Source organism: Leishmania infantum, chromosome 35 (assembly GCF_000002875.2).
Source record: "Leishmania infantum JPCM5 genome chromosome 35".
NCBI lineage: Eukaryota > Euglenozoa > Kinetoplastea > Trypanosomatida > Trypanosomatidae > Leishmania > Leishmania infantum.
The window spans coordinates 1,964,005-1,983,458 of NC_009419.2; the positions used below are offsets into that span (position 1 = coordinate 1,964,005).

The 19,454-nt window shown below is 58.0% G+C and overlaps 7 protein-coding genes across 7 annotated transcripts; all 7 read left to right on the forward strand.

Annotated features, from left to right (window-relative positions):
- Positions 1-248: 248 nt before the first annotated feature.
- LINJ_35_5090 (conserved hypothetical protein) lies at positions 249-1,328 on the forward strand (the record flags this gene model as incomplete). The annotated part of the gene is made up of 1 exon (XM_001469262.2): positions 249-1,328. The coding sequence occupies one exon, from the start codon at positions 249-251 to the stop codon at positions 1,326-1,328; it is 1,080 nt and encodes a 359-aa protein (XP_001469299.2).
- A 918-nt stretch (positions 1,329-2,246) lies between these two features.
- Positions 2,247-3,359, forward strand: LINJ_35_5100 (conserved hypothetical protein; the record flags this gene model as incomplete). The annotated part of the gene is made up of 1 exon (XM_001469263.1): positions 2,247-3,359. One exon carries the CDS (start codon positions 2,247-2,249, stop codon positions 3,357-3,359), a length of 1,113 nt encoding a protein of 370 aa, XP_001469300.1.
- Positions 3,360-4,414: 1,055 nt separating this feature from the next.
- Positions 4,415-5,275, forward strand: LINJ_35_5110 (hypothetical protein, unknown function; the record flags this gene model as incomplete). The annotated part of the gene is made up of 1 exon (XM_001469264.1): positions 4,415-5,275. The coding sequence occupies one exon, from the start codon at positions 4,415-4,417 to the stop codon at positions 5,273-5,275; it is 861 nt and encodes a 286-aa protein (XP_001469301.1).
- A 344-nt stretch (positions 5,276-5,619) lies between these two features.
- BT1 (putative biopterin transporter) lies at positions 5,620-7,518 on the forward strand (the record flags this gene model as incomplete). Its single annotated transcript, XM_001469265.1, has 1 exon — positions 5,620-7,518. One exon carries the CDS (start codon positions 5,620-5,622, stop codon positions 7,516-7,518), a length of 1,899 nt encoding a protein of 632 aa, XP_001469302.1.
- A 2,852-nt stretch (positions 7,519-10,370) lies between these two features.
- LINJ_35_5130 (conserved hypothetical protein) lies at positions 10,371-11,291 on the forward strand (the record flags this gene model as incomplete). Its single annotated transcript, XM_001469266.1, has 1 exon — positions 10,371-11,291. The coding sequence occupies one exon, from the start codon at positions 10,371-10,373 to the stop codon at positions 11,289-11,291; it is 921 nt and encodes a 306-aa protein (XP_001469303.1).
- Positions 11,292-13,307: 2,016 nt separating this feature from the next.
- Positions 13,308-14,246, forward strand: LINJ_35_5140 (conserved hypothetical protein; the record flags this gene model as incomplete). The annotated part of the gene is made up of 1 exon (XM_001469267.1): positions 13,308-14,246. The coding sequence occupies one exon, from the start codon at positions 13,308-13,310 to the stop codon at positions 14,244-14,246; it is 939 nt and encodes a 312-aa protein (XP_001469304.1).
- Positions 14,247-15,230: 984 nt separating this feature from the next.
- LINJ_35_5150 (conserved hypothetical protein) lies at positions 15,231-17,045 on the forward strand (the record flags this gene model as incomplete). The annotated part of the gene is made up of 1 exon (XM_001469268.1): positions 15,231-17,045. One exon carries the CDS (start codon positions 15,231-15,233, stop codon positions 17,043-17,045), a length of 1,815 nt encoding a protein of 604 aa, XP_001469305.1.
- Positions 17,046-19,454: the final 2,409 nt, after the last annotated feature.

Consider the following 19,454-nt stretch of genomic DNA (forward strand, 5'->3'; position numbering starts at 1 on the left):
TATTGGGGCGGAAGCCGCGCCGCTCCTCTGACTTGCTGGACAGACCTTCCACAAACCGGTCGTCGGCGTTCACGCAGAGGGAGTCGAACGTGACCTCCTTTTGGCGTACAGGAAGCTTCGCCGTGGCGTCCAAAGGATGCACCGGATTGCGCTCCATCGGGCGGGGAGTGCAGGGAGGGTGCGTAGGTACAGGTTTTGGTGATGGGGCGCGCTACTTCCGCGACTACATTTTCATCGGCCTCGACTTCATGGAGGAGTTTTGGAAATGGAAGATGCTGTCCAAGTCGATTCCTGGTGAGAACAGGGACTTCATCGACCACGTGGACGACTCGTTGGACAACTTCATCTACCGAATCCGTGAGCTGCTGGACGGATACGTCAACGCGAAAGGGGCGCTGGAAAAGGAATCGCTGAAGGAGTACGCGCGCTCCATGCGCCGCACGGAATGGTTTCCGTCCGTCGACTGCACGGTGCACGAGTCGACGACGAACGTGCTTTACTTCCACAAGACTCTACTCACCTCCTTCTACGGCTCTCTGCGCATCGTCTTGTACGGCAGCGTCATTGACGCCAACGCCGATTACGAGTCCTGCCAGGAGGTGGAGGACTACATTACTCGAGGTGTGATGGGTGCGGTGGACGACCTACACGTGCTGGCAGAAGCGGCGGCAGAGCTTCAGCAAGAGGCACTGGCCAAGCGCAATCACCACACAAAGTCTGACTCCCTCAACCTCCTCACCAGTGACGTGCGACTCTCCGTGGACATCTTCATGATCAACAACTTGTGCTTCTTGGAGGACAACTACCGTCGCGAGGCGTGCTTCACGACGCGTCTTGCAGCAGCGGAGCCGCCAGCGAAATCCTCGCGTGAGGGAGCCAATGCCCACAAAGGCGCCGCGGCGCCACCTCCACCTGATCCGCCGCTCTCGCAGCTCTTCGACATGCTCAACTCGGAACGAGAGCGCTACGTGGAAGCCTTTGGGGCGAGCTGGCATAAGTGCTTTCCATCCATAACAGGCCACTCCGAGCTGCTGTCTATCGAGCCAAACTCGACGACGGAGCTTCGCAAGTCGCAGCGCATGGCGGTGAAGCAGTGGCATCGACGCGTGAACGACGCGCTTTTGAGGAAGATTTATTACTGCAAGGCAGAAGCCATGATGGACGCAAAGTCGCGCACCCAGCTCTTCGAAGTCTCTGTCGCCGCGGTGCGCGATGAGTTCGAGCGCATGGAAGCGCTGTTGAGCGGCCGCACCTGGTCCTCGCAGCCGCAAAAGTGGATGTCCTTTACACCCACTGAGTGGGAGGACCAAATCCGGCAAGCGTTTTGATTCTTTTGGGGGGAAGGAGGTCCATTTTTGGAAAGCGAGGGGGCGCTTCGCCGGTGTTTTCTACCTTGCACACACACAGAGAGACGCCCAGCCCCACTGCTACTATCGGGTAGGCGCGGCGATGAGGCACGCCAATCTCTCCCCGAGTATGCCGCGCTCGCCTTCTGCTGCTGCTCTTGACTGTTGTCGGTTCTCTTCTCTGTTATTGACTATCTTTCGTTTTAGACTAGCGCACCTCCATCAGCGCGCTTTTTCTTCTTCGAGAAAGATGCCGGCGTGTTCCCCGTGCTGCACAGTTTCGTTTTTGTTGCATCTTTCGCCGACACTTCCTCCCTGGCATCTCTCCTCCTCAGGTAGAGTGCATCGGGACGTCAACAAACGCCCGAGTCGAGGCAACCGCCGTTCACCTTGCTCTTCTAAAGTACAAGGTGAGGAGGGGGTCGTTGCACGGACCCCAGCGTCCATGTGGACAGCAAGCTGGCAGAAACCCTGCCCTCCTCCTTTCCTCGCTGCTGTGAGTAATTCTTCGACAACTCTGGCAACCCTGTCTTTCTGTTCCATCACCATCTTCGTCGTGCTGACCTCCTCTCATATTCCTCACTTTTGTATTTTCCCGCTTCCATGCACGTTTTTTTTTGGTTGTTTTGTTTGTATTATATTGTCGCCCATGCTGCCCGTGCCAACACACAGGCACGGAGGGCGCACCGTAAGCCCGCCCCTGCCTCTCTCTGGCACTGTCCATACGACGGTCTTTACGCCTCCCCCCTCCCCCTCACCTACCCACTTAACACACACCCGCGTCGCGGCTCTTCCCTCTCCTTCCTTAGGCTATATCCATTAACTGCACCGTCCCGTCCTCCCCATCCCACCCCATCACCAAAACCTGTACCTACGCACCCTCCCTGCACTCCCCGCCCGATGGAGCGCAATCCGGTGCATCCTTTGGACGCCACGGCGAAGCTTCCTGTACGCCAAAAGGAGGTCACGTTCGACTCCCTCTGCGTGAACGCCGACGACCGGTTTGTGGAAGGTCTGTCCAGCAAGTCAGAGGAGCGGCGCGGCTTCCGCCCCAATACGAAGCTGTACGCCGCTAACGCAGCGCGCACGCGGGGCCGCACAGGCGGCGCCTCAGATTTAGGCTTCACGGAATCCCTGCCTATCCTGAATGAGGTGATCGGTGAGGAAAAGATCTCTCACATTGGCCGCCCTCGTGGACGTCAGCCGCGCGCGCTGGATGGCCACGCAGATGCCATCTCTGTCGCCCGCGGCAAAGCAAAGAGCAGCTTGACCCGTCCAGTTCACGCAACGCCGACATCGATGCCGTCAACGCGGAGTCTATGGGTGGAGGGCAGCTCTGTGCTCAACCAAGACGTCGGCCATGCCTCTGCGGCACTTACTCACCTTTCCGACTGCGTCGCACAAGAGCGTCGCCTCAAGTTGGAGTGGGAGGCGGCACGTCTGGCGAAGATACGCGCACTGCGCGCCGTTGTGAAAGTGTTCATGCAGTCCTTCATCGATCGCGGCTCGTTCGCGAGGTCCACGAGCGTTTGCGGTAAGGTGATGTCCGACACCCTGGCGGTGGCGCGCTGCTCCGTCATAACAAACACACTCGTCGGCACGGTGCAGAACTTCATGCGTGCCTTTCGCTCGCGCCGACTGTGTGCTGCGCGCGGCCCTGTGTCAGGGCCCCAACTGTTCCCGAACATCGCGGGGCAGGAGAGTGACGGATTTACAATGAGCTTGTACTCGAGCGCACCTGGCGGGGCAGAGTCGTCGGTCAATGAATCGTACGTCTCGCCGAATCACAGCGTCAGCGACTACCTAGAGGAGGAGGAAGTGAGTCGTATCAAGCAGCTCTACTTTGACTACTTTGACTGCGAGGCCGTAAGCATCAGCTCTGCGGTAGCGTCCGGGAGCGACATGTCGATCTTGGCTTATAGTACTACCTCGTCCATATCAAGGCCCTCGAGCCCTGTCTCCAGAGGTGGAGACCACAGCAGCTTCTCTCACTGCGCCTCCACTACGATGTGAAGATGGAACTGATGGATGTTTTGTAGTGAGCATGCGCGCGGGTGCGTGCCTGTGTGCGTAAGTGCCTGGAGCTCTGTTTTGCGCTTCTTACTTTTTGCTTCCTATTTATCTCTCACAGCGCCACGCCGGAGAGGAGGGGCGCACGTGCTCATATGTGCGTGCTCGCACCTCAGCGCTTATCAGTTGCATGTCCCCTTCACTCTTGCGCTTTTGCTGTGTGCTTTGGCGTTTGCGTTTGCAACCAAGAATCGGTGTGTGCGGGTGTGTATGGCGTGCACGTGTTTGATTCCCTCCCCCCTCCTCCTACCCCGTGAGTTTTTCGTTGTGCATAACTGCTGTCGGCTGTATGCTCTGTAGACGTTTATGTAGCTCCTGCTGTAGTGCGCTTCTCTTCCCGCGCGGCCACAAGACAAAAAAAAAGAGGAACGATGACCGGCATTCGCGGCGAAAGCTGACGCAGCTGCGCCACACATCGTCAACGACACAAGGTTGTCCGCGTCCTTTTACTTTCTGACGCCCCTGCGTGCCCGTCGTTCACAGCCACTCTTTCCATGCTCGGAGTTGAAAAGGCTTTGACCGGCGAATACGGGGTGGGGACAAAGAGAGGAGAGGGGAGGCAGAAAGGGTTAGACACTCAGTGCGTCGATGTGCTTCGTTGGCGCTGCCAGTCACATCTACATGTACGTGCGAGAAAGTGGCATGAACGAATTTTTGTCATGTTGTGTCGTCGCCATCTGCACCCTCACACGTGCTTGACCCTGTGCCGCGCGGCTCTCCCGCCTCTTCCTTCGATGCCGCGTTCGCGGTCGCGGTCGCCGGGCTGGAGGCGGCTATGCTTCCTGTGAGCTCTACGCAACTCGTTTGCTTTCATGCAATGATATCGAACTCTTCTTCTCCGCGTGGCATGCCTCTCTTCTCTCCTCTCCGTTGGCGTGGCTTCGGGCTGGGCATCTGCTGCGTTGCATCGGTCACCGAACGGATCAGGCGCACAAGCAGGTGCGTGGGTTGCGACAGGGGCCGTCTTTTAGACCCCCCCATTCTTCTCGTCAGCGCCCATGCAAAGCGACGCACGCGAGTTGAATCCCGGACGGGCCGACTTCTGGGAGCATTTCTACGATCAGGAAGATGGACGTCTGCAGCAAAAAGAGCTGCACCACCGGAAGGCACGCGAAATTGTGGAGCGTGGTAGCCTCATGAACCACTACGAGTGGTTTATGCAGTATCCAATGTACGAGGCGGCATTGAAGGCCTGTTTGCGAGCGGTACCGACAGTGCTCTCGAAGGATGGCGCTACCCGCATCCTTCACACGGGATGCGGCAACAGTGACTTCTGCGATCATGTGGAGGGGCTGTTATCGGATCTGAATCCCGCCCCTTCATCGTCCTCGCGCACGTGTGAGGTGCTCAACGTTGATATCTGCGAGAACATCGTCGCCCACCTCGCGCTTTACTTCCCGTCGCGGCTGTATGCGGTGGGCGACTGCTGCGACTTGCACGTGTCGTCTTCGCCATCTATACCTTTTTCAAGCAATGCTGCCTGGTACAGCTGCGACACTGCCATGCGACTCCGCACGGTACTGCAGAGCTCCGTGGACATTGTGTTCGATAAGGGGACGGCGGATGCCCTTCTGAGCTCTTTTGCTGGCGAGTGCAATCCCAACATGGAGGCCTACATGGGTGAGGCGCTGAAGGTGCTTCGTCCAGGCGGCCTCTTGTTCCTCATCTCGATCAACAGTGAGGATGTTCTGAGCCCTTACGTACTCTCCGCCGGCGATAGGCTGAAGTCGTTCCAGCTGGCGTACGCGGATGTGATTGAGCTGTGCGCACAAGATCTTCGGCATCTTCGCGTGGAGACCCTGGGGTCCCGCTACAGCTGCTACGGGTACGCCGTTGTGGCGTCTGCGGTTGCAGAGTAGGGGGTCGCTCCTGTGAAGGGCCGCGTGGTGGCGTCTGTTAAGAATTCACCAAGTAATGCGCGGGGCGCCAAGTCTTTGAGTAAGTGCGGCTCATCACCAACGGCGCGAGGCAGCGCGAACGTGAACAGCACGATAAGCGCCTCGCCTATCCCCTGCCTTCCTCCTCTTGGTCTGCCTCTCGATCGACTCTCGTATGTCTCGCCAAGCCCCCGCCGCGTCTTCCCACTGCTTCCTCCCTTCCAGCCTACACATCTGAGAAGTCTTGCCGGGCAGACTTGTCAGCCACCGAGGTGCGCATCGTCCGACATCTTCACTCGTGCCCTTCTCCGCTCTTCATTGCCATCATGCCAGGTCGTTACCCCATGCCTTCAGCGCCGGAATCGCCGCCACCGCAGGTGGCCAAGTACGTTCATCCTGTTTCCGCTCGCGTGCTGCGCGCTGCGCCGTTCCTCGGCAACATCCCTGTCTTCAGCATTGCGTTCAGGTCATTCCACCCCAAGGTTGTGCTCGCCATTTGCATGCAGCGCCTATTCGAGAAGGGCCTCGCCAATGGGCTGATGCAACTGTCGATGCAACCGATGCTGACGGGACGCTACGGGCTCACCGGCGCCATGTACCAGCGCCTGTCCACCCTCTACACCCTGGGCTGGGCCCTCAACGCATTCATCACGGTTATGGCGGACACGTTTGCGCTGTTCGGGTACACGAAACGGTGGTACTGCGTGGTGTCGGCGGTGAGCGGCGGTGCGTTCGCGCTGCTTTACGGGCTGCTGCCGGCGAAGGAGTCGAGCGCGAAGCCTGCTGCTGCCTTCATGTTCCTGACGGCACTGTTCATGAGCAATATCGACGTCTTCGCTGTTGCCTTGTACAGCGAGCGAATCCGCCAGCGTCCAGCTGCCGGGCCAGCGCTGGTGAGCTGGATGTGGGGCACGGCGCTCATTGGTATTATGATCTCCAGCGTCATTCAGGGTCCTCTCTCCGACAATGGACTGACGCACCTTGGCGTGTACATCACAGCCGCGATCCTGCTGCTGTCAGGTCTACTGTTCGTGTTCAACCTCTTCGAAGAGCGGCGCAACTGCGCTGCACGCCTGGAGGACGCCATGGTCGAGTTCCTTCAGAACACCAAGAGCGCAAGCACCGACAGCACAGCCGGCTCGCCGCCGTCGCCACATAAGCCGGATGGGCATCTCACCATTGATAGTCGCGTGGAGGAGGAGGACGACGACGACTACGACGAGCAGAAGGCGGCCGCGATGGATGCGCAGGGCTTTGTGCGGCCGCGCATGGACACGTATTTGTGCGGTGCCGTGGAGATGAACCGGGACGTCCTTCTGCGAAACTGGCGGATGGCGTTATTCTGCCTGATTCTCACCCTCAGCGTGATCGCTAACGCACTCGTGAACATTCTTGGCACGCGGTGGGACATTATGTATGTCTGCATCGTCGTGGCGGTGGTGGTGTGCGTCAGCTCCTTCTTCACGTTGCCGCTGGCCATTGCAAAAGCGGTTGTGTTCATGTATTTCAACGCGATCCTCTACCTGAACCTGCCCGGCGTGCTGAATACTTTTTACGTCGCGAAGCCGCCATGCCTCCCCGGTGGGCCGCACTTCTCGTACACGTTCTACAACGTCATGAATGGTATTCTGGGTAACATCGCAGGCATCGGTGGTACCATGGTGTTTACACATCTGTTTCCTCACCACAGCTACCGGTTTGTCATGGGCCTCTCCGCTGTTCTGCTGCCGGCAGCCTCTATGTTCGACCTCCTCATTTTGAAGCGCTGGAACCTGGCCATCGGCATCCCTGACCACGCCATGTACATTTTGGGGGACGCAATCATCTACGAAGTGTGCGATATGCTCCTGAACATGCCCATGATGATGCTCATGTGCCGCATCGCGCCGCGCGGGTCGGAGTCGATGGTGTTTGCGCTGCTCGCGAGCATTTACTACCTCGGCACCTCGACTTCGTCAGCGATAGGCTACCTGCTGATGGAAACGATTTGGCCGGTTGTCACGCAGGGCACGTGTGACTACAGCAACGCGCCGTGGCTGGTGATCACTGGTCACATTGTTGCACCCGTTTTCATCTTACCATTGGCCTACGTCCTCCTCCCATCAGCGCGCATCAGTGACCACATTGACCACACGGGCCGGAAGGTGATGGAGGCCGCACTCCCGGAGACGCGCACTGAGGCGGCAGAGGAGCCGATCACCACGACAATGAGGCGGGACAGCTAGCGAATTGTCCTTGTTTCTGTCTGCGTTGATGGTGTAGGATGAGCAAGGGGAAGAAAAGCAAAAAAAAAACGAACAACCCGATGCGCACGGCCCACGTTATCCCCTGCAGCTCTGCGCCTGTGTGTGTGTGTGTGGATCTGGTAGCTACTTTTTCCCTTCTCGTTTTTTTTCTTCGGAGCCGGGAGGTGACATTCCTCCTCTGAGGTGGCATGGGTGGCTCAGTCATCTCGGTCCTCCTCTCCCTCGCGGGCTCACCGTCTGCATGTGTCGCATCATTTCTTCTTTACCTCTTTTAACGGTCGCGGCTTCACAGTTTTGTAAAGGAGCTTCTCCACATTTTGGAGGCGCAAGAGAGGCATTTCCACTTGTCCTCTAGCGCATCGCTCCTTGTGTGCACCCGCTTCCGTTCTTGTGTGGCTGTTTATTGCACCTTGACTGCCCATCTCCAAGTACGGAGGAGGACTCCGTCCAGCTGCACCTGTCTTGCACTTAAAGGAACTGGCACAACACACACGTATGTGATGATCGTCTCCACATGCGAGTGCACACCACAAAGCATCAAGGGAAAACGTTTGCACGTTCGGAGAACAACGAACAGTAATGAAACGCCAAAGATGACCAGGACACCCATCCTCTGCGTTTGTGACCACTAGTGCGTCCTCGTGTGATGTGAGCAGATGACGGATGCAGCGTGGTGTTCGGATAGCAGACATCCGGGTGAGCTGATCTGCCGTTCATGTATCCACCACGTCACCTGGTTCAACGCGTGTGCTTGGCAACGGGCGCCATCTCAGCCCGTTGCCTTGCGGAAAAAAACAGACGACATTTTTTTATAACAAAGGGGAGCGGGGTGGAGAGGGGCCGACTTGCAGCACATGTATTCGTCCTCTCTCCCATCGAGTTTATTTTTTAAACGCTTTTGTTTTCCTTTTTTATAGTGTATTGTATGCTTCCTTTTTTTCGTTTTGTTTGTCTGCGATAACGGTGTCCTCAGGTGCCTCCTTCTCTCTCTATCTGTGTGTTTTTCTTTTTTGTTGTTCGGGTGAGTTGTTTTTCTAGGACCTCCCGTCCTCCACCGACGACCCCCCCTCCCACACATACACACAAATGTACGGGTAACAAACATGCTTGTGGAGCCTGTGCGAGTGAAGCGTGTGAGATCGAGAGAGAGAGAGACCACCTGCGCCTGTAACAGCTCAGAAGCGGCTCTCTTCGGTGCTGCAGGTCGACTAATGACATCACCTATGTGCCGTGGCTTAACATTGTAACGTGCACGCGTGGCGCATGGCACCCCTTTGATAGTTTTGAGGAGGAACTCCCGAAGCACACGTGGGCCCCGGAAGCCTCAGCGCCCGACTGCATGTGTTTCGTTTGCTCTTTCGCTGCATTGTGCTTGTACGGCAGTGCGCCATCTGTCATGATAGATCTCACGTCTGGTGCCACGTGCACGCTAGCTGTCCCACACCGCGTCTCATGCGGCCTCCATCCTGCCTTGATGCCTTCTCTGCTCCTCGTTCTCTCTGTCCCATTTCTTTTGTTTTCCGTAAGACCTCACCGGGCGCGAAGCTGACCAAGACACGCCTCAATCTTCTGCTTACTGCGAGTGCAGCAGGCCGAAGAAAAGCAGCGGTTACCTGCGCAACAGGCAAAGCCAGTCATCAGCTCTCCGCAACACCCTTGTGGCACCCCTCGTCGACCTCAGCCGCCTCGTCGCGTGAGTGATCCCTTTGACTCGGCGCGCGCGTCACAGCCTTCGCATTTCATCTCGTGCGTCGCTTACATCGCGGCCCCTCCCGCAGACCCCTTCATGGCAGCGATGGCACGCAGAAAAACGAGCAACACGTACAACGCTTATGTTAAATAGCACGGCAAAGGCCAGGGCTGGCATGCAGAGCCAGCAGAGGGGACAGTGCGAGCAGACGTGTGCGTTGAAGACGTTAATCCGGCCTTGGTGGAGGTGGCGAAGTCCGCATCGTTCCTCGGCGAGGCTTTGCTTCTTGGTCTCCTCAAGGTATGCCATCCTCGGCTCGTATTCGTGGCTGCGTTCTCACCCCTTTTCCGCGATTTGCTCTGACGCGTCGCGATGCACGTCGCATGGGAGAAAGGCAAAGCGGTAGTGCGTCGTGGTGGTGGTGGGTAGAGAGTGCAAAACGACGACGCCGGTTTCCCCAGAACGTCTATTTCCTCTCGTCGCCGTGTTCAGTGGAAAGCCGATAGTCTCTTGAGCAGCTAATCTTGATTGCGCAAGTGACTTCGTCTGCTTCTCCGGTGACGGCCGTCTCCCAGAAGTGAAAGCACGTACGAGTTCATTGGACAAAGAAACCCGAAGTCGAGACATCGACCGAACTCAGGGCATTGCTGTTTTGTTTGTTTGCGCTGCAGCTGCTGTAAGTGCATGGGGGCACCAACGAGCTCAACGCTTGGTACGGCACAGCCTATGAACGCCCTTTTCCGCTGCACTACTCCACTGCATGGGAAGGTGGACGGTGCGTCTCTGCCGTCTCCGTATCCCGTCTCCGCACTTTGCATCTGGCTCTGTCTGAGTTGTTGTGGACATCCCCTTCAACGTCATCCCCACCACCACCACTACTGCAACCAATGTCGACATCCTTAGCGGCTCTTTTTTTCTTATTGTCACCGACGAGACGTCCTCAGTGGCAGTCGCCGTTCTTATCTACTCACTCGGCTGCGTGGTTGCGCTGTGCGCTGTTCACGACGAGCAGATAATAACAAGTCGTTCGCTGTGTGTGTGTGTGTGTGTGTGTGCGTGTGTCTGTGTGTTGTGCCTTCACAAGACATGTGCCTCGCGTTTCTCTTCCTTGGTCCCCTCACGAGTCACAGCTTCGTCTTCGATGAGTTCAAAGTATGACGTGATCAAGGTCAAGGTGCACCTGAGCGATGTGCACTATTACGTCCTCTCGCGCTTCCTTCTTTCCAGGATGCTCATGTTCTGCCGTGTTCCCGAGGACACCGCCGTTCGCATTAGTCTCGACGTCAAGAAGCACTTTGTGAACACGGAGCGCACCTCCATCACGCAGGCAGAGCTGGAAGACTATATAAGATGCTCAATGATCGCCGCAGGATTCGCGCAAGAGCACGCACAGCTTTTTTCGGTGGTAACACAATTTCACGCGGAGCGGATTCCACTGATACTCTTCATCGCTGGGCCTGAGCGGTGTGGCAAGACGACGCTGGCACACCTCCTCGCCGCACGCATAAACTGCAGCACGGTGATCAACGCCGAGGTGCTGCGCGATATTAGCGCCTCGATTGACGACAGTCTTCCCTCCTTTGCAGTGTCTGAAACAAGCTCACCAGACTCGATGCCTTCCATGTTGCGCGGTGTTGAAGTCTCTGCTGCCGTGGCAGCGGAGGTGGACAAAGCCGTGCGAGAAGGGCGAGCCATCATCGTAGAAGGCGAGAACCTGTCCTTCGCTGGCTTCCACCGCTTTCTCGAGCCATCTTTCCAGTTTTCCACAGAAGCCGTGATATTGGGTCTCGTGATGGAGACCTGTGGGAGCGAGGCGGAGACGGACGCGAGTCATGCGTACGTAAAGGCGCTTCCCAACTTGCAGCCCGTTTTCTCGACGGAGCGCCTGACTGTCTTTGCTGCCGACATGGTCGATCTTGCAAAAGGCGTCAGTGGGATCCCTACCGTTTACGTAGCGCGCTGCACCACCGTCGCCGATAACGTCTGTCTGTCCGTCTTTCTTCACGACATTGTGGTGAAGCGCATCATTGCCGAACTCAAACGCCGCGGGAGAATGCTATAGCAGGGTGCCCTTCCCCTTCTCTAACTCAGCTGCAGACTGTAGCTGCCCGAAGCGCGCAGACGGCGGACTGGGCACACCCCATCTGTTTTTGGTGGCACTCGTATCGGGGTTCGATCTCGCTGGCTCCTTGCCGTCTCTGCTCTCTGCCGCTGGTTTCTTTTCTTTACTCGCCTTTCAGCATACCCACCATACAGCGAGGGCCGTTCATGTCCATTACCGTGAGCCGAGCCAGCGTACCCGTTACCCGGCAATCTCCTCACTGTCTTCTCTCCTCTTGGGTGTCCCCTTCTTGCCGTGGGCATATGAGGGTGTTGCTGCTACAGCAAACGCTGCTGAAGCGATCAGTGGTATGTGCGGATGCGGATGCTGTTCCTTCTTGTCTCACTACTTTGCATATTATTTCCGCGAACCAGTGCGCGCCCTCTCCCCTTTGTCTTCCTCCATTCTTTCCCCGTCTTTTTTTTTGTCGACCCCCTCACACCTTCTTTGAACGCTTGTGGCCTTCACCCACCCCTTCGCCTCACATCCTCAGCAGCATCGCCACCCACGGTGGTTTTACCAGTGCTGTGCTTCGCGGCGCTCGGCAGTGCTGGTAGAGAAAGAGAGCGCCGACCCTAGCCCCTCATCTGGGTAAGGAACCCTCTGCCGTAGCCACGTCGACTCTCTTCATACACTTACAGCGAGAGTGCCACAAACCGCGCAGCTTCTAGACTTTGTTTGCGCAGATGTCTCCATTCCTCTTTTCTTCTTTTTCTTTCTGGTGGACCTCCTCGCGAGGGTAGACGGCAGTCGGCATACAAGCATGCAGAGGGTGTTGGTGCTGCTAGGAACGACGAGTGATGACGCATTTCTCTTTTCCTCCTCTCCTCTCTCGCAGCGGGCAAGCGCGAACGCCTCAGCCGACCGCCGACTTGACGGAAACTGTTCGCCTTTGGGTCAGACATACATCCACTTCCCTTCTTGTGCAGCGGGTTTTTTTTTCATCACACTGCCGCCGTGAGGCTCGATGATGCCTTTCCTCGCCGCTCTGTCCTTTCCTTTGCAGAAATGTTTCCCCTTCTTGTATCGGGTGTGGCCGCTAGTTCTCCTGTACGGCTTTTCACCACGACGTACGGGCATACACATGCGTGTGGGGCGTGCCAGCTCTCTTCCCCTCTTTTAGTGTTGAGGAGGATGACAGCTAGGTTTACTGCCTTGTCTGTGCGTTCGAATCCGTCCCACCGCCATTAGCCCCTCCCTCCCCCCATCATGCCAGCCACCGGGCGAGGGACATGATGGATAAGGGAATTTCTGGACCCTGCACTTTCGTAGAATTCATGCAAAGGATACGCCAAAATTCCGAAAGGGTGGAACGCAGAAGCCAGAAAGCCTGGATGGAACCCCTCGACTCGATTACTTGTCCTCCTCTCCCCTCTTGGATCACACACTAGCAAGTGCAGGAAATATTATGGAAGAGAGCAAAAAAAAGACGGTAAACACACAAGTGCACGACACCCTACGATACAAACAACTTGAGGGATCGTCGAACCACCGCTATCCAACTCTATCCCCATCCCCGCTGTCTTAGTTTTTTGGGGGAGGGGGTGTTTTCCTCTCCTTTGAGACGGCCACTCCTGTGCGCCTCTTGAAGCCCCTGTGACGTCATCGCCCGCCCTCGTTGCTTCGCACTTCAAGCGTCAACGTTACCGTTCCTGTCTAGCGCCGATGCCGATTTGGTCTCTTAGCACCACCAAGCACGCGGCTGTCGAGCTCGACTCCGACAATGAGGATGCAAGTAGCAGCAGGAGTAGCAGTAGTGGCAGTGACCACAGCGGCTCCGATACGGGCAGCAGTCGCTCCAGATCCTACGCGGGGTATCAACTGGGTGGGAGGCCGGGATCACCGCGATTTCCGCCCCCGTGGTACACCCCCGAGGATCCACCGTCTCGACCCCAGGACACGTCGCTTCATATCAATCGCTTCACCGCTGGAGCGGCACAGCGAGCCATCACGGCGCCAGCGGTATGTACGCTCCTGATGAGACCCTCTTCGCCTGCTGCGACCGTGCAGGCAACTCATCAGCGTGTGCAGAGCGCACAGGAGCGGCATGTACGTAGGGAGTACGCCTCTGGCGTGAACACGCCGCGAGTTCTATCTGTGCGCAGCAGCAGAGGCGGCTCATTTGCCTTTGCACCACAGGTGCTAGAAAAGTACAACACCATGAACATTCTCGTGCTAGGTGCACCGCAGGTGGGCAAGTCGCTCTTTATCAACTCGTATCGGGCTGCCATCACGAACACGACGCGGTGGCCAGCCGCCCCGGTGGGCATCTCTGGCTTTTACGGCACCACCACGGTGGAGCCGTTCCCAAATCATGCGCGGCAGCCAACGTGGCTTTGCATCGATACACCGGGTAGCCTCTACACCGAGAAGCACGCGGTTATCCTGGAAAAGTTGACCGAGGGAATGCCCTGGAAAACGAAATTGAAGGGCCCCAATGCTCTCACGCTCCCCCAAATTAAAGACATCTCCCCTATCGCTGCCAACAAGGCGCATCAGTGCATTATCGTCGTACCCGCCACAGACCTGATCGAGGACGATGGATGGGTCAACACGTTCCTGTGGCGCAATCGATACCGCCCTGCTGACGGCGTTGACGACATCGTCTTCTACCTCAAGAGCCTCATTTCATCGCTGCGCGCCCTCATGGATGATGCATCGCCGTTTGTTGTGGTAACCAAGATGGATAAAGTTGGCGGGGCGGGTAACAGCGGCGCGTGCGCTGCTCTCCTTTCCATTCTCGGTCAGTGCGTGCCCGTGAATCGCGTCTACTTCACGGCAGCCGTCGAGAATCGAGCGCTCCTCGCAACGGGGCGTACCATGGTGCTGGAAAGCAGCACCAAACAGAATCTGGTGCGGCTGCACGAGGACATCTGCCTCGCCGTGCAGTGGCGCAGTCAAGTGGACGCCATGTAGCACAGTGATGCGGGCAAAAAGGAGCAGATCGGTGCCGTATCACAGTTGACGCTCGTGCACCAGTCGCAGGGCAGCCCTGCTATACAGGGGCTTTTGCTCGAGCGGCGAAGGGCAGGAGCGTGCGCGCCTTTCATAGCACCTCGAACTTCTAAGGCGCCCCAAGTCCATCTCCCCTTTCCGCGTCCGCCATCAGCGCCTCTGCTGTCTGCGTGTGGCTCTCGCGCTTCACTCTTTTTGCCGTTTCGTCCGGCGCTCCCCGCGGCAGAGAAAGCATGTAGTTGCTACCCACACTGCTCGTCCTTTGCGCCTTTCGAGGCCCCCCCCCTCCTCCCTCCTTCTCAGCATGGAAGTGCGTGTGTGCGTGTGTGCCGGCCCACAGGCCGGAGGGCCACTTTGTCTGCGCACTCGTTGCTACCGAAAAGAGCGAAGTCGGTGCTGCAAAGGTGTTTTTCGTGTCGTTTTGCGACGAAGGGGAACGTAGCGGATCCCCCCGACAAAAGACGCGTCGTCGCCTAACGTGTCCTGATGCGCTCTCTCCCCTTCACTTTTTCTCTTTTTGTTCGAGCACCAAAAAGAGTGACGCAGGGCACTCACCTGAACGGCATCCGTTGGATTCCGCCTCAAATGCAGCATTGTGCGATGGCAGCGCCGCATCGTGCGTGGCCCACGTCCCTGCCGCGCTCTTCAGTTCTGTCTTCGTTCAGCCATGCTTGTCTCTCCTTTTATGCACCCCCGCCCCTCCAACCCCTCCCCCTCTCTTTCACATCCTCGTACGCGCGGTGCTGCCGTCGTATCGCTGACGACAGTGTCTCGCGGAGCCGCTTCGGCTTGTCCTTGCGCCACCCCCCTCCCTGCCTTGCCCGCACCTCAGAGCAGCAGTAGGCAATGAGCGCTGAACACGATAACTTTTCCTTCGCGCATGTTCGATCCGGAGATGTCCTCTTTATGAATCGAAAGTGTCTTGCCATGAAAGACCCGCTTGGCATGATCTTGTGTGGTCTCTCCAAGACGGAGAACCGCTTTGACCACGTCGGCATGTTTTTGAAGATAAGCGAGGATGAGCTCCGCAAGTACCCCGAGGCACGCAAGCGCATCGCGGAGTTGTCACCGTCAGGCACGTACGTGCTCGAGACGAACATGCGTGGCATCACACTGTACGCAGCGGAGGGGCGAGTGAGGCGCACAACTGCCAATGAGGTGGTCTCGCGCTCCGTCAACGTGGGCGACGCCGAGAAGCAGCAAGAAGCGCAGGAGGCGTTCCTGGAGCAAATGGAAACCATGTACAGCACTCCGTACGAGAACGAGGTTTTTCATCTTATCCCCTCCATCTGCAGTCCTCCAGACAAGATGGACAGAGTGCTAGCTGCGCGCAAGTTCCACACACTTCGCCTCGAGGTGGCGGCCCTCACAGAAATGGCCAATACGCATCCTAGCCAGGCGGAGGTCTACCGTGCCGTCGCGCACAAGTACCGGCACGCGCAGTCGTTTCTTCTCTCCACCTACTTTCCCCACTTGGCCTCCACGTCGCCGACGGACGCACTCGCCGTGAACTGGAGCACCGGCCACTACTGGATTGACGGGGTCAACAACGCCGACAAGATGGTCTGCTCCGAACTCATCTGCAATCTGTGGCACCGTGTGGGTCTCACAGTGGGGTATGTGCCGGCATCCTCCATTCGCCCCTTCGACTTGCTGGACAATGAGCGCTTCAACTTTGTCTCGCCGGCGAGTGAGCTCGGCGAAATCGTTCCCATTAGGATAAGCAAGCCCTACGCGCGGTACTGGAAGACGCCGAGCGGAAGCGGGCCGGCGACGACGAGAAGTGCCAAGGCTGCGCAGGCGGCCATGACAGAGGGCCAGCGCCTCAAGTTCTACAACGACGTCTTCACCAGCAGTGGACGCCCGCCGGTGGGGTCGTTGAGGGCCGCCGCCGCCTCCTCGGAGCCGCTCCCGTCTCGGTGGGTGGTGCAGTCGAACACGCGCAGCGACGTCATTCCCAACTTGTGGTTCCGCGTCTTCTCCTCTGGTGTGCTGTTTGCCGCCTGCGCGGTGCCGTGCGCCCCTTTGACGCTGCGGTGGATGGAGGGGCAGGTGGGACTGTTCTTGCTGCGCGGGAGCGTCTGGTCCGTCACGTGCGGCGTGTTTGCCCGGAACGTCTCGTTTGCCGCTGTGCAAGCCCTTGTCCTCGCGGCGGCAACGCGCCGCTGCAAGGTGTCTGGGGACGAGCTGGTCATGGGCTCGCACACGCGCAGCAACCTCGTCGACACACGGCATCCGTACTATTGCACGGTCGCCCTCTACGGCCTCTCCGCCCTTGTGGCGCATCTTGCAACAACACCGTTGCGCAACGCCAACATCTCCTACCACTTCGGCCCCGTGCTCCCCGGGCCCATCTCGATGCGGCGACTGTGCAAGGGGAACATTTTGCTCTCACCTACCGCCGTCTTGTTGCCCTTCCAAGCCTGCTGGCTCTCCTGGTACGAGACGGCTGGGTCCTTCATCGTGCCAACACTATCGTCCGTGTGGCGTCCTCGAGAGGACCTGCTCGCACGCCCGGAGTGGCCGCACTACCGGAGCGATGCCCTTCTCGGCGCCTTTGTCGCTACGCTTCTCACGGATGCATTGTTCTACCCGATTGCCGCCGTGGCAACACGCCGATTCATGAGCGACCTATATAAGCCGCAAAGGCCGCCGAGCTTTGGACGATCCCTCTACGCAGGCTACCGGTATCGTCTTCTCAGCAACCTTGTCATCCTCTCCTCATCCACCGCGTACCTGTACGGACTTGGAAGCATCTAGCACATCCTTGCGCGCGGGGTAGAAAAGTCGTGCGTGCCGGCTTACTGTTTCCTCCAGCTGTATCTTCGTGGCCGCATCATCGTCACATGGAGAAGGTAGCGCCTTCGCCAGTAAACGAAGACTCGCTCACATTATCGCATGACACCGACATGCACAGTAGAAAAAGCAATGCAGCACCTTGACGTCAGTTGACGTGCAGACACGGCGCTCGCAGGTACATAACAGCTGCCACACGTCCGGAAGAAAGAACATTAGGAACAACACGCGCAGCAAGAGAGAACCCATCTTTGTGCAAGCGGCGTCTGCGATGGTTGATACCTTTTGCCCAGCTTCTCTTCCTATAAGATCCTCCCTCGGCGTGTCAACCAGACTCCGCTGCTCTCTCGCGCCGTGCCCTCTGCTCTCGTTCTCCACGCTGAAGTGCGTTCCGCACACCGGAGCGACGCGGTATGCCATACGCGCAGCCCCAATCATATTGAGCGAAATCCGTTGTTCCCCTCCCCACACGAACACATCCGTGTGTATTCAGAGGTCTACAAGTTTGTCGCGTTCAATCCGGCTACACAAATTTCTGTATATTAGGATGCGGACGTGCCGTTGGCCGCGAATACGGCGGGCGAGCGCTTGCCCTCGCTCTTTTCGTTGCCCCTTCCTCTCCGCCCTGAGCTGGCAGGTGAGTGTGCACCACTCCCTGAAGGAGAATTGGGATGCCAGCCGATCCAGTATACCATACTCCATAGATCCCCACTCCGTCCCATCTCCCTCTCTCACGCGATAGGAAGTACGCCAGACAGGAATGTTGTGAATGCGGCTGTGGTCTTGATGGTGCAGAGGTGGGCAGGGGGGGGCGGGTGCGCGTGCGCTGAGTACTGATGAGCCGATTGCAAAAAGGAAGCTGTGCATGGGCATTCTCGTGCATCGCTGCGCCTCGCGTGGCCTCGCGTTTTTGCGGGGCCCCAGACGGATTACGCCGGCTGCCGACGGCACCTCCGGAGCACCGAAGACCGGGGAAAAGGCGGGCGCCCTGCGCACGGTGGGGATCCTGACGGCCGATGGCTCGATCATTCATGCTGCTGAGCGAGGGGGTGCAGGTGCCCGAGGAGTGCATCTGTCGCCTCGAAGGCCCCGCTCACAGCACGCGCCCGCTTCCGGAAGACGAAGCGGATGCGGGCGTGGGCCTCTGCGGAACGCTCACCCTGTCCAAAACGGCATCGCTGACCCCTATTACCGAGGCCGGCGCATGATGCAGACCGTCATCTCGACGATCTACGGCGCCGCATTCAGCGGGCGCAACATGACACCAGCAGAGAACCGCAACACCGCGCTGGCCTTGGAGAGGGCCTTCGACTGCTTCCTCACTCCGGCGCGGCTCTCGCGCGGACGATAGGCCCCGTGGTCCTGGTGTGTTTAACCGCGAGCAGGGGCATGAGACGGGGGGGGCACGGCAGAAAGAGAGCACGCAACCGCAGAGCAGCGGGAAATCGGGGTGCCGCTACAGGCACGCAATGAGAGCACGGCCTCGCCGACCGTGTGAGTGCGCCGCGCGCATGAGGTGCCTTTTGTTTTCTTGTCTGCTGGAGCTGCGGCTCACCTTCATTTGGATGGCGCCTCTGCCATCGCTGTTATCCTCACGGGTTATCAAACAGTCGTGCAGCCAACGCGGAGCGACTTCATTCCGTGGCTCTCCGTCCATGCATGAACCACGGCCGGTTGCATCAAATCCGGCGAAAACCCCGCCGACGGGCCGAGCCGTGATCTTGCACACCAAGCGGCAATGGCCACAACTGGTGGCACGGGGAGGGGCGACATGTAACTGGAAGGACGGTGGGCCCGCACTCCCGTCTCAACACAAGCGGCAGACATATACCCGCTTCTACGCCTTTCTATGCGCGACGCACTCTGAGCATTTCAGTGTGGCGTTGGTGTCAGCGGCAGGGTCTTACACGCACACCACAAGTCGGGTCGATTTCAACGAATACGCTGACTCGCTCAATCACGTCGCTGTTTCTCCCTTCTTCTGCCACTCCCCTCTCCTCTCTCACGCGAACGAAGAGGTATCGACTCTCTCCGGGTAAGAGCTCGTTGGCCCTATTTGCTGCCTTGTGTTGTTCTTCCGTTCCTCCGCGGCCCGCACCCCTTCGGCCCGCATTTTTTCTTTGAGTTTTTTCTAGTTTTCGGTGTGAACCACCCGCTTTTCTCTCTTTGCTCTGTTTTGGCCTGCAGACAAACTCTCTACGAACAGCCTCCCACCCACCCACCCTCTATACGCATACAGACAGACATAGAGGCGCACCGGGGCAAATACGGTCCCTCGTCGTCGCGTCGCTCTTTTTCGTCAAGCCGGCAGCAAACCGCACGCCTTTTTGCGTCCGCTCTTCTTTGCGTGCAGCGAGGCACTTGTCCTCAGTA